Source organism: Cucurbita maxima, unplaced genomic scaffold, assembly GCF_002738345.1.
Source record: "Cucurbita maxima cultivar Rimu unplaced genomic scaffold, Cmax_1.0 Cma_Scf00015, whole genome shotgun sequence".
In the NCBI taxonomy this organism is placed as follows: domain Eukaryota; kingdom Viridiplantae; phylum Streptophyta; class Magnoliopsida; order Cucurbitales; family Cucurbitaceae; genus Cucurbita; species Cucurbita maxima.
Window position 1 is genome coordinate 2,210,874 of NW_019272031.1, and position 15,060 is coordinate 2,225,933.

At 33.8% G+C, this 15,060-nt stretch overlaps 1 protein-coding gene across 1 annotated transcript; it reads left to right on the plus strand.

The window, feature by feature from the left end:
- The first annotated feature begins 2,227 nt into the window (after positions 1-2,227).
- LOC111490414 (tyrosine decarboxylase 1-like) lies at positions 2,228-5,005 on the plus strand. Its single transcript, XM_023139022.1, has 2 exons — positions 2,228-2,857; positions 4,032-5,005. The coding sequence occupies exons 1-2, from the start codon at positions 2,233-2,235 to the stop codon at positions 4,895-4,897; spliced, it is 1,491 nt and encodes a 496-aa protein (XP_022994790.1). The 5' UTR covers positions 2,228-2,232; the 3' UTR covers positions 4,898-5,005.
- Positions 5,006-15,060: the final 10,055 nt, after the last annotated feature.

Below are 15,060 nucleotides of genomic sequence, written 5' to 3' on the forward strand. Positions count from 1 at the left end.
ACCTTAGCGACTCCTAGAATAAGCTTTGAAGGACGAACTCAAGCAATTATTTTAGAAAGAATGTCGGCTAAGGCCAACTAAGCAAGTGGCCTTACTATCGGTATGGCTAGAAGTTTGTGTCGTGTATGATGATACGTGCCCCGTAGTTTTGTAACGTTTTATATGTGTGAAATGTTTATGAAATGATATGTTTGTGATATGATACATATTATGGTATGATAAGCGGATGATATGACATATGTTATGATATGATATGTTTGATGATATGATGCATATTGTGATATGGTTTATGATATGATATGTGCATGATATGGTATGGTATGTTGGAGGACATGTTATGTGCATGATATGACATGATACGATGTATGATATGAATGACAGACTGTAAATATGATTTGATACGGTATGCAACCCCAATATATATTTTAATGACTATGCTATAAAAATAATATGATATGAAGGAAAATGTGAGGGATTGTTTTTACATGATTCGATAAATAAAAGAGGTTAGGACCTCATGCCTCACAAAAATTTTCAATTTATGATGAGTACAGATGCTTACATTATGAAAAGAAAAATGATTATTATGTTTATCATAATAGTATGACGATCACTATTCCTACCTAGTGTCTGGCAAGAACACAAAAAATGTTAGCTCGATCAGGAAAGGGGCTTAGGAGGTGTGCGAACCGACTGGTGAGTCCATATTCACATGTATGGATTGTGTGTAGAATAGTAAATACACATGGAATGACCCGCTTAGGATAGTTACATAAGAGACTACAGATTTAAATGATATGTCTAATTCATAATTGTATGTGCTTGCATCTAACCCCAATAGTACGGAGTATTTTTTAAAATACTCAAGTCAGGTGCTACTTTTATTTTTCAAGTAAAGGCAAGGCTCCCTTGCACAGCGGGCGATGTCATCGCAACTTTAAAGACGATGACACATGCATGTGATAGTTGTATTTAATTTTCGTGGACTATATGTTAGTATAGGGTATTTCTAAAAAATTTTACGTGTCTATTTTATTTTTTCCGTTGATTTGTTTTAAAGACCTTTTATTAAACATGTAAGTCAATGACAATGTTTTATGATTAATTTCATTGTCTTTAGGTTGTGGGGTGGTGGAGGCTGTCGATAGGCCCCGTGGATATTAAGCCAAAAATGTCCATGATAGCAGATCATTGCCATGAGTGCAGCTATCAACCAAATCAGATGCAACTATTAATAGCAATTCTCCCACATGGACACCAAAGGGGACGAGAAGAATCTCCTAGTCACGTCACCTACTTATCGCTTTCAAGATTGAAGACTATCCTCACATATCAACATGTCTTTTCAGTATGTTTTGTTCTCACTCACATGCATCGTAAGAATACTGTCAAATGTCACTCAATATAGAATTGTTTCAAGTAAAATATGCTTAACTACGAAGTTCTTATAATTGAGCCACGGAAAAAAAAGGTAACTTTCTTAGTTATTCTATCCTCTAGATCGCTCTCATTTGGATGTGATCTCAGTGCATTTATGTACCACTCTTTTACTCGGGTGTTCCATTGTTAGTGTAGTGAGAATTGTTTTTTCAATAAATATACTCTCTTTTGTGTAAAGATCGCTCTATAATTGTGGTATATAATTTTGTATCTAGATGGTTGTATAATTATGATCGATAATTTTGTATTAGATTTGAAGAATTTAAATGCCAGGTTAACTTTTCCCCTCACTCTCTAATTCCCTTTTCCATTATTGGTCCTCACCTTCTCTATATAGATAAATTATTCGAGCAGATCACTGTATAATTGTGATCAATAATTTTGGATTAGGTTGAAAAAAAATTTAAGTGTAACTCCCATTGTATAAGGAACTTATTGGGTATCAGATATCTTGTGAGAATAGCGAGGACGCTGTGCCCCGAAGGCGAGTGGACTATGAGAATCCCACATTGGTTGGGGAGGGGAACAAAACACTATTTATAAGGGTGTGAAAACTTTTTAAAGTCTCCAAAGAAGCCTGAAAAGGAAAACACAAAGAGGATAACATCGACTAACAGTGAACATGGATATATTTAAGAGATCTCTATTATTGTGATTGAATAAAGTATTCGATTTTGTATCGGATGGTTATTAGAAGAGTCATATCCTATTGGTTTTATTAAATAATTTCCGCTCTATAAAAGGTGGAGCATTTGAGGAAGATGGGCATCAACAACAAAAAAACATTTTCAAATGGGTAGCATCGAACACGAGAACGACAATCATGTCATCGACCCGATAGATCCAGAAGAATTCAGAACTCAAGCACACAAAGTTGTGGATTTCATAGCAGATTATTACAAAAACATCGAACAATATCCAGTTCTTAGCCAAGTTTATCCTGGTTATCTCCGAAAAAACATTCCAGAAGAATCAGCTCCAAATGTTCCGGAATCTTTGGAGCAGATTCTTCAAGATGTCACCCGATTTGTGGTTCCGGGTATCACTCACTGGCAACACCCTAATTTTTATGCTTACTTTTCTGCTAGTAAAAGCACTGCGGCTTTTCTTGGAGAAATGCTTAGCTCTGGCTTTAATGTTAATGGTTTTAATTGGCTGTCGTCGCCGGCGGTGACGGAACTTGAAATGTTGGTTGTTGATTGGCTTGGTGAGATGTTAAAGCTTCCCAAATCTTTCCTCTTCTCCGGCAGTGGCGGCGGCGTTCTTCAGGGAACTACTTGTGAAGCTATTTTGTGCACTTTGGTGGGGGCGAGGGACCAGAAGCTTAGAGAGATTGGAAGAGATAAATTTAGTAAGCTCGTTGTTTATGCGTCCGATCAAACTCACATGTGCCTGAAAAAGGCCGCTCATGTTGCAGGTTAGTAGATCATTAATACAACATAGTTAGGAATCACGACTCTCCACAATAGTATGATATTGTTCATTTTGAGTATAAATTCTTATGGTTTTGTTTTTTATTTTCCTAAAAAACTTCGTACCAATAGAGATGCAATCCTCAACAATCTTCCTCTCGAGCAAAGTACACAATAGAGTCTCCTCTTAATCAAGACTCGACTTGTTTCTCTACAGCCCTCGAACAAATTACACCATTTGTTTGACACTTGAGTCACCTTTTTATTAAACTTTCGAAGCTAGCAACTTTTTTGTTCGACATTTGAGAATTCTATTAGTATGACTAAGTTAAGAGCATGGTTTTGGTACCATGTTAGGAATCACGACTCTCATGATATGATATTGTCTACTTTGAGCATAAACTCTCATGGTTTTTCTTTTGGTTTCTCCAAAAGACCTCATACCAATCCTCAACAATCTTCCTCTCCTTGAACAAAGTACATCATAGAGTCTCCTCTTAATCAAGGCTCGACTTCATTCTCTAGAGCCCTCGAACAAATTACACCATTAGTTCAATACTTAAGTCATTTTTTGACTACATCTTTGAGATTAGCAACTTCTTTGTTCGACATTTGAGAATTCTATCAGTATGGCTAAGTTAAGGGTATGATTTTGATACTATGTTAGGAACCACTACTCTTCACAATGGTATGATATTGTCCAATTTGAACATAAAGTCTCATGATTTTGCTTTGGTTTTCCCAAAAGACCTCGTAACACTGGAGATGTATTTTTTACTTATAAACCCATTATTATCTCCTTAATTAGCCAATGTGTTAATCCCTCCCAACAATCCTCAACAATCCTCCTCCCCTCAACAAAGTACTAACTCCTCTTAATGGAGGCTTGATTCTTTTCTCTAGAGCCTTTGAACAAATTACACCATTTATTTAACAATTAAGTCACTTTTTGACTACACCTTCGAAACTAACAACTTCTTTGTTTGGCATTTGAGGATTCTATTAGTATGACTAAGTTAAGGGCATGATTCTGATACCGAGATTTCAAAATGTTATGATATTGTCCACTAAGAGCATTATAACAATGTAGATGTATTTCTTACTTATAAACTCGTAATCATCTCCTTAATTAGGCATATTGAACTCCGTGTCAATAATCCTCGAACATTTTTTACTTAGGTTTTGGAGATGAAAACTTGCGAGTAATTGAAACAACAAAATCCGAGCTATATGCGCTATCTCCAAACTCTCTAAGAATCGCAATCCAATCCGACATCGAAAATGGGTTCATCCCATTTTACCTTTGTGCAACAATCGGAACCACTTCCACCAATGCCGTCGACCCACTAGGTCCACTTACCGCCGTAGCTCAACCACACAAAATCTGGGTTCACGTCGACGCCGCATACGCCGGAAGCGCCTGCATTTGTCCAGAGCTCCGCCACTTCCTCAACGGCGTCGAGAACGTAAACTCCATCAGCTTAAACACCCACAAACAATTCTTCTCAGCGCCGGATTGTTGCTGTCTATGGCTAAAAGATCCATCGGCGTTAAAGAACTCTCTCTCAACAAACCCACCGTATTTGAGAAACGCCGCCACGGATTCCGGCGAAGTGGTGGATTTTAAAGACTGGCAAATCACGCTTAGCCGCCGGTTTCATGCAATTAAATTATGGGTTGTGATGAAAAGCTATGGACAGGAGAATTTGAGGAGTTTTATTAGACATCATGTGGAAATGGCGAAGCTTTTTGAGGAGATGGTGAAGAGAGATCAACGGTTCGAGCTGGTTGCTCCGAGGAATTTCGGGATGGTTTGTTTCCGATTGTCGTTTTGGGATGTCGACATGTCGAATGTGATGAATGCGAGATTGCTGGAGGAGATTAATAAGTCGGGTAAAGCGTTTATGATTCATACGGTGGTTAAAGGAGTGTTTGTGATTCGAATTACCATCGGTGGGATGATGACGAAGGAACGACATGTCGTCTCGACGTGGAAGTTGGTGCAGGAACTGGCGGAGAAGGTCATGGTCATGGAGGGTATTTAAGGCCATGCGTTTAATAATATTATTAATATGAATAAATAAAGTACGTGAGCCGAAGAAACAGTTTATCTATACTTCAAAAATCATCTTTGTCTTCTATATTAATGTCACTTATGGTTATTTATGAGTTTTTTTTAAACATGAATCGATGTGGGACGTCCCAATCAACCTAGAGGAAAAACGATAATTTTACCCCGTAACATACATAGAGTACACACTCCTTCAAAGACGTCCTTCCAAAGTCCTTAACATACATTTTCTAACCACAAAAGGTAAAGAATGCTCATACCCTAGCTCGTCCTAGCAACCTCTACTAGTATTACTTGCCTAAAGACCAGATGACACGTGTCTTCCCAAGTTAGCTTTTCGGCGTGTTAGAAGCTCCAAATTTTCTGAAAATTTTCTAAAGTTTACGTGGTTACTTACTTAGATGACACGTGTCTTATTCAACCGGAGTTAGGGTTAGTATCGAAATCAAGATGAAAAATAGAGAAACAGAGGTTGAATGGGTCATCACGTGCTGTCACCTATGCATTCTACACTTTCGTCAAAATTTCTAGATTTCCAAACAAGTTTTCGATTATTTTCTATTTCTTTACCCAACTCAAATTAACTTAGGTTAGGGATAATTTTGTATGCGCTAAAAATATAGATTTAAGGATAAACGTTAATATTGTCTCATATATATTATACTGACAAAATTGTGGTCAAATATTTGATGCAAGACTTCAAAGAATGATAATGATCATTGAAATACGCAAGTCACATGAATAGTATCCTAATTAACCTCAAATATGTTCACATTACCATTAATTATCTTTGCTGAGTGAGAGACAATTAATGGGCAGATGAGAATTAACTTAAAATATACGGCTAGTTAAACTAATGGTATGACCATTAAGTGAAAAATTAAAGTTTTCTCCGACTACCCATGGATAATGAGAATTTATATTTCGTATATGGAGTTAAGGAAATTATAAAAGTTCAATCTATAAAGAATGATATTGAGAGAAAGCATCGTCCTAGACAAGATGACTTTTAATGATAATTATTTTGATTTATATAAAATGGCTCTTTAGGCTAAAGTGTTTGAAAGTCACCTAGATTGTCTAGGATTACGAGACATGTCTCATATTTTCTAGGGCGAGTGGAGAACATGTTGGGTATAGAGTACCCTAGGACACATGTCTCTTCAGCTTTAGTGCAAGTGGGGAGATTGTTGGGATTATGCTCTAAAGCCTCGTAAGTAATTATTTAGTTTTTAACAATAATTTTATTTGTAATTTAATTATTATTCATGGTATGAAAATCCAAGATTATTAATCTAATCTAGAAGTATGTGGTTGACCTACAAGAGGATTGTGTTCAAAGTAATAACATAAAAGTCTTAGTATATGGATAAGGTTTGGTGTCTTATCTTGGTAACACTATTGATACAACCCACTTTGTAATCGCTACAAATGATTTGATCCAAATCATTCATGTGGAGACATGTAAGTAGGGGTATCCTATACAATGAGTTTGTATAATACTGGACCAATAAATATTTAACCTCTCTTTATAAATCCGTTAATTAAGAAGATTAATATTTCACATGATAATCATATGCGACTAGATAATCTTGAGTGAGTTATGAACTTCTGACTGTGACAGATTGTCCTTTAATTTACATGGGTGAGAATAACTCTTTTAGCCCATTCAATATGCCTACTATTTTGGGGACTTCACCAAATATAGGGAGTTGGGAACATAATATCATGAGAAGGAATTCACTCTTTTCCATATAAGTAAAGTAGATGAGTTATTATTTTAAGTATTGATTTCGGGACTTGAACAATGAGTCCCAACCTCTCATTGGCCCGAGAGAGACTTGGTTTATGATTGTATCATAAACAAATTGTTCATTAGAGAATCAGTGATACTTATGGTGAAAGATGTAATTACAGGGGTGAAACAGACTTTTGACCCCGCTGTAATTATGAATCACTCGTGAAGGATCGACTTGCTTGTAATGGTTATATCAATGGACATAACTTGTTCTACAGTGCAACTCTAGGTCTATAGTGGAGTGACACATAGTTAATGAATGAAAATTGATTAATTAGAGAGTTTAATTAATTAATTTTATATCAATGAAGCTTATAATCTGTAGGTCCATAATGTCCTCTTGTAGCTTAGAGTAACGCTAAAATGTTCAATTTATTTGAAAGAAAATTTGAAAGGTTCAAAATTGGTATTTAATATATAGATATATTAAATATATAAGAGAAAATAAATTTAATTTAAAATGTCAAATTAATATTTAATATATTAAATATATTAAGTAAATAGAAAAAATATATTTAATTTGAGAGTTAAAATTAATATTTAATATATTATATATTATATATGTTAAATATAAATGGAGAAAATATATTAGATATATTAAGTATACAAATATATTATTTGACAAAGATTACTCAAGAGTCTTTATAAATAGGACTTCTGGGTTGAGCCAAAATACACTAATCTCTCTATCTCCATAGAATTCTCGAAATTCTCATTCTCTAATCTATTTGTGATTTTTTTTCAAAGGCTCCCACAAACCTTGACCTTGTATTCGAGTCATTGAAAATAAGAACTTGTGGAATATGATGAACGTTTACATGGTTGGAATACTTTTAAAAGTCTTGTAAGCTAGAGTTTCTACAAAGATAGAGTTTTTACTCTCGTATTCATTGCTTTTCTTTTAATTCATAATATTGATTTCACAAATCAATTTCGCAAATCAATATTACATATAATCACATATATGATTTGAAATACAATACCCACCATACTACTTTTAATTCAAAATAAAAAATCAATAGGCTCTTATACCAATGGAAGAGAATGAACTTTTCATCCACGTAGTAGAAGCATTAGTAACCGTTTTGATTTTTATTATGAATTGAGAAAAAAACAATAAATACGAGAGTAAAAACTCTACCTTTGTACAAACCCTAACTTGTAAAACTTCTTGAAGTATTCAATCCATGAAAACGTTCATCATATTCTACAAGTTTTTCCTTGCTATGACTCGAACACAAGGCCAAGGCTTGTGGGAGCCTTTAAAGAAAATCTCAAAGGGATTGGAGAAGAATAGTTTCGAGAATTCTTTGTAAATGTAATTTCATTTTCTAGAGAGAGTGAGAGAGATTTGTGTGTTTTGGCTCAATGAGGGTCATATTTATAGAGACTCTTGGAGAATCTTTGTCAAATAATATATTTGTATATTTAATATATTAGGATATAATACCCGATACAAATCCTATAAAGAGGACTCTAGTTGAGCCAAAACACACCAATCTACCTTTGAAAAAAATCTTAAAATTTAATTTTATTAAATTTGGAATTGTTTAAATACTTCGATTTAAATTATTGTAATTTAATTTATTTTCAATTAAAAAATATTTCAGATACACTTGTCTATTAAATTTGATTTTAGAATTTTAAGATAGTGAATTAGTTTATAATAGGATTAAAGATAATTTAATTCACTTATGTTCATTAATCTAGTAATTAATAGTTAATTAAAGATTAATGAATTTCAAATAAAAATTGACTATAAGGGAACACTTTGTCTAAGGAAGGTTTTGACTAGGCTGAGGTATTTAAGGTGACTGAAATGGAACACCTCTACTACGGAACTGACTTGGGGGACGTCTTTCAAGATATCAAGATATTAAGGACACATGTCAAGATATCTTACGTTCTCTATTATTGATTCACACTGTGAGATTCATGCGGAGTCTCGTGGCGACTTTTGGACCGTCCCCCTTAGGGAATGTGTTTGCATGTGACAATATCAATATGAATATCTTGAGAAAGTATTTATAGTAAATGAGAGAAGGAAATGTGTCAACATATCCTATGGTCTCTATCATTGGTTCATAACGTGAGATTCATGCAAGGCCTCATGGCGGCTTTTGGACCGTCCCCCTACAGAAAGTGTTTGCATGGGTCAATATCAGGGTGAACTCTTGAGAAGGATAAGATAATAATTTTATTTCCAATACTTTACCTACCCTACGACGACACTTGTTGGGATAAAATTACAAGATCTAAAATGATGAGTTACATTTACGAAAAGGTCATAAAGGTTGTTAATGATGTTCTTAACCGAACTAATTGTAACTAAATATTATAGGAATAAGAGTTGTTCTTGTATAATGTTTGGTTGAGATTGTCTCGGTTTAGTGAAGGAACACTTGATCTATCCTACGACAGCACTTGTTCTAAATCACTAAATACCATAGCATTATAAATGATTTATAGGGTTTTCATTTTATAAAATTGTTTGTTCTTATATTGAAATTGAATGAATACTTGATTGTTGGTATTAAATAATATTTTATTTATTTCAAATATTATGTTTGAAGTTCTTTCAATTGTTTAACTTTCACTATGGATAAGTCAGATTGAAAAAATTTTAATACTCGGTTGAGAAATGTTCTCTAAGACCTATTGTCAATGTGGATCAAATTTTTCGAAAACACGTGATTGATGAATCAAAAGTGATGATAAAGATTTCTTTGTATCTTCTAGTTGACATGAATAAAAGATAAGAAAATGAAAAAAAAAAAAAAAACATATGAGATGTTTAAGTCAATAAAAGCTAAATTTAGATAGTTATCTAAATGATCTCCAAATTAAGTATTACAAAATTGAAGAAAAATCTTATGACTAAAGGAAATAGTTTCTAATTAATCAGGACAATCATAGTGAGAGAAATTTTAGAGATAAGACTCTCAAGTTGAGCCAAAACACTCGAATCTCTCCCATTTTCATTGGAAAATGAAATTACTATCTCTAGAGAATTCTCGAAACTCTTCTTCTCCAATCTGTTTCAAAGGCTCCCATAAGCCTTGAACTTGTATTCAAGTCATAGCAAGGAAGAACTTGTGGAATATGAAGAACGTTTGCATGGTTGAAATACTTCAAGAAGTCTTGCAAGCTAGGGTTTCTACAAAGGTAGAGTTTTTACTATCGTATTTATTGCTTTTCTTTTAATTCATAATAAAAATCAAAACGGTTCCCAATGCTTCCGCTACGTGCATGAAGAGTTTATTCCCTTCACGAACTTCTTAGAGTCCAAAGAAAAGCCTAAGGATATCTACTAGGTTAAGTATCATCACTTCCCCTTTGTTTTAGGTGTTCGCAGGCTACCGATTTGTTGGGTTTTATGTCATAAAACTCATAGTTTGTAAACAAAAACATATTCTATTTTCAGTAAAGTTATTATTGTTGTTTATTCAGTAAAAATTGTTATTGAATAAAGTGAACTTTACGATCATTAATCTAAATCCAATAAACTAAAAACACTCTGGCTATAATATGATTATTTGAACTATATGTAGAGACATAAGAGTTGATCAAGCTCAAGTATATAGTCAAAATGATTTATAGTATAAGGATAAGACTGAGTACCTTATTCTGGGGACATTATGGATGCAGCCCACTTTTGTATATGATATAAACAATGTGATCACTAAATTGTACATGTGAAGACGTGTAAGTGGGGGCATCCTATGCAATGAGTATTGCATAAGATCGGACCATGAAGAAAATCACTCTCACTTTATAATGTCGTTTATTATTGAGACTGATTTTCTTTTCATTCGATGACCTAGTTAACTCGACCTTAATCCTGAGCTAACCATGAACTCCTGTTTATTTGGAATTATCCTTACAATTGCATGGGTGAGAGTGGCCCAAGTTCGCCGACTCAATAGGTCTCCCATTTCAGGGGTAAGACTGGGTAAATGGCTGGGGACGTGGGGTGCAAGATGGAATTCACTTCTACCCACTTTTAGGGATAGAAGAGAGGTAGTTCTCTTAAGTATTGACTCCAGGTCTTGAACAAGGGGCCCCACCCTCTCATTGGCCTGAGAGGGATTCAGTTTACTAGTTGGACCACAAACCAATTGTTCATTAGAGGATCAGTGAGACATAAGAAACAAGAAGTAACTTCAGGGGTAAAATGGTAAATTGACCCAGCTTTAGTTACGAACAACCTGTAAAGGATCGACTTAGTAATCATGGTTATATCAAATGGACATAAATATATCTATAGTGAGGGGAGTGCAACTACTAGGCTATAGTGGAATGTCTTAGTAGTTAACGAATGTTGGTTAGCAAGGTTAATGAGTTTAATCGGTTAATCTTGGATCGTTGGAGCCCATGATCTATAGGTCCATTAGGTCCATCTGCTATCTCATAACGGACTAAACCATAGAACAGTGTGACGAGCGAGTTCGAAGTGTTCGAATTCAAATTAGGGAAAATGCGCTACATATATACGATATACTTAACCGCATTTTTGTTTTATTTACGAATTAAACAAATAGAGAGAATCTGAGATATTTAAATAAGATTTAAATATCTTAATCAAATATGTGTCTGAATGAATTAATTGGGATTGACATTTGAATTAATATTAAATATTAATTAAATAGTTCAATTAATCATTTAATATAACTTTAATTTGAAGTTAATAATTCAAATTGATTGTTGAATCAAAATGAAGAAAGTCTATTGACTTCATTTAATGGAAAAATCGTGTAATTTTGAGGTGTGAAAATTTGGTTTAACCAAACTTGCATGCTTGCCAAATAAACCCCACAAATTTGACTCGAATTTTGAGTGTCAAAATTTGGTTAACTCAAGCATGCATGCTTGCCACATAATCCCACACATTTGAGTGGAATTTTGAGTGTCAAAATTTGGTGTTGCATGAACATACAAACATGACTCTATAAATAGAGTGATCATGATACATGGAAGGTTGGCTTTTGAAAAAAAAAAAACCTTGAGAAAAACCTCTCACAAACTCTCTCTTCATATATACTAAATCCCTCCTAAGTTTAGTCACTCACCGGATTCCACAATCCCATTCTAAGGCCGGAGAATAGTGGAGAAGACACTAGTGGTGGTTCGAAACCGGTTCGCTAGGAAAAAAAAACTTGAGCGACAAAAGGTTAGTATTCAAACTCATTGAGTTTTAATGCTTTTGAACATGCTAGCTAATTCACTATAATTGATGTACTTAAAGTGTCTAAGATCCAAATTGCTTCCGCATGTGTTATATTAACACCATCACGATCAACGTGAAAGAACATTCAAGAGTTGTTTGGTCACTTAAGGCTAGTTTTGGAGTGTCATTCTATTTTTACATTTTAGAGTTTTTTTTTTTTTTATTTTGTTTTATAATTGTATCTTCCCCTTTCTCTTTTTTGTAAAATTTTGAATAGCATCCTTTTATAATTAGATTTTCATCTTTTATTTAATTTAATTTTTACTTTTTATTTGTTTTCGCTTTTGTCTTTTTAGTTTCGATCTAAAATTCAAAACCTAAAAAATCGGGTCGTGCCAAGGATAGTCATAGATCACAAGTAAACTCTTTTTATATGAAATGAACCTCCCGAAACCATAGAATAACGGACTATAGTAACTAGGGACATGAGCTTACGAGTTTTTCAAACTTTCTAAAAGAGAATAGAATATAATTTAGGACATTGGAGAAGTTGACAAATCAAAGTAGTTAAACTTTCCCATCAAGGAAAGAACAAAGAAAATGTTTGGAAATTGATTGCTTTTTTTATTTGTATTTGGACCATAGATTTCTTTTTCTTGGCTCCCAAGCAATCTTGACCTCTTCCTTGGCTATCTATCACCTCTACTTAATGAAGGATATAGAACCAACTAGCTATATCGATCTATATAGAATCGACTAGCTACCTGATTCCTAGTTCAGTTTTTCAGTTCCTAGTTTGAATTACGAGAATATTAAAATTCTTCCAAAGTAAATTATTATTGTAACGATCCTAGTTTCAGTATATGATCGCATCACTACTAGATGCATTTTTACCATTGTTTCATGGCCTCCACAATAGTTGTTTTCCACCACTAGTGACCTCATATTTTTGTTTGAGAAAATGTTGAAAATATTGAATATTTTAAAATATTCGGTAAATGACCTCCAAAGGTTGAATTGCGAACACATGCACATTAACGTACTAGGCGAGCATCATTGTTATTTTCCCTAGGCCTAATGCTCCATTAGTGGAAACCAGCCGAAAAGGAAAAAAAAAACACAAAACTAAGTTCTTAGGAATTCCAACCGAAAGTACACTTACCTCAATAAGCTTAATGGTGGAGTAAGTTTAGGGTTTAGGGTTTAGTCTAATTGAGTCTAATTTCTCAATCTTTCAAAATATATGAAAACGATCTTAAAACTCATTTATTATGCTAAAAATACTTAGTTTACCTTGGAGCCAACTCCAAACAACAAAAAAAACTCTTGAACGGATTAAAACAAAAGAGAAACTAACTTGAAATAGGTTGGACCAAATCAAAAAAACCTTAAATTGGACCTGACTCAAACTAGAATGTCACAACCGCAAGCTGAACCTAGATCGAACGGTCTTCTCTACTGGAGTACCACTTCTTCCATGTGTGTTAAACTGAAACATTCATTTCTCCATCTCCCTCCATAAATTTTTTCATTAATGAAAAATCGACCCATGTTGACTTAGACTTATCGTTATAACTTAAGATATTTATTTAAACAAGAACAAGCAACTAAGGCAAAACCCATATTAGATCTTTTCTTCGCAATCGAGAGAAAAAATTATTATTTGGTTGCAAATTTCTCAGAATTATAGGTTTTTAATAATTAAAATGTTTAGAAATTAATAGCTATCAACAAGTCATGGCTAAACGCTTCTTTTACTTAGTCTTCGTTCATAGACAATGAAGAGGGTACGTATGATCTCTATTTTTTTCGTTGAAACGGGCAAATAATTTAAAATAATTTAATAAAATAAAATATAACACATTTTCTAATCTAAGCTCAATCTTCTTCTTATTATTTTTATTAGAATTGATTAACCTTAGTTTATTGGGGTAAAAGTGAAATTTTAACTGTATCTTGAATTTTTTGTCGTTTATATATATATATATATATTGAAATTGAAATAATAGCATTTAAAAATGAAAAAAGATAAAGTTGTCGGAATAAATAATATTAATTTTATCTTTTGTTGCAGAGACTTTGGTGATTAATATTAATACCATGATTATTATATGTAACTTCCACTGCTGGAGTTAATGCGACAATAATACTATCATTATTATATGGTTATCCATATCCATCTAATATTATGTGTCGCAGACGATGGAACATGCACGTGCAGGTAGTGTGTAGTTGAACAACCTTAGATTCCACATCAGCGATGTTTGATTGAGGAAGACAAACCTTGCCTAAGGTCTGATGAAACCACAAAGCCGTGGCGAAAAATATATATGGAGCTTAATTTTTCTTAAGGCTGGTCGTGAGCGTGTCGCAATCACGACACCGCACGGTAAAAAATGTAGGACCGTGACACTAAGCAACTATTGACAACACATTTTGGATAAACATGATTGTACATCTAGTTGTGAGTAATTTTATGTTAAGTGAACTCTTGAGAATAAAATATACTAAAATGACTCGGGTTAGTATGTAGGGATAGTCTTCGGTCTTAGAAATAGTTTAAGACAAGTAATATAGTCATGTCACACATAAAATAAAAAAATGCTAATACTACTAGATTTCAAATCTAAATTTTAAATCTTTATTTTCGGATTGATAAACTCATAGAACCATGTTCAATCAGTGAAAAAAGAGTCGTAGTTTATTATTTAGCGCAATATCACAATTCATTCATTTTAGGGTATCATTGTCCTCAAGACGTGACATGACTCAACTCGGACTCAGACCCAACCCAACCCGGATAATTATAAACTATAGATAAATAAAACTTTAAAAAAAAAAGAAAAAAAACTTGACAATCCAACCTGGACTCAACCTTAACCCAACCCGAAAATAGAGGGTTGGGTTGAGTTGGGTTACCAATCCAACCAACCCGAACTTTTAGATTGGGTAAAAAAAATCCGTTAACCCAATCCAACCCAGACCATGTACACCCTTAGATATGAGACATCTGTCAGCAATGGGAGTTTGACATTCGAGCGTCTACGAGTAAATAATCGATCGCATAAAAATTTGGAAATGGATGTCCCAACTCCAAAAGGGACTCAAACATGTCAACTTCTAGGAAGGTTCTAATAACCTAATCTCTAAGACCAAGTGGCTCATGAAATTA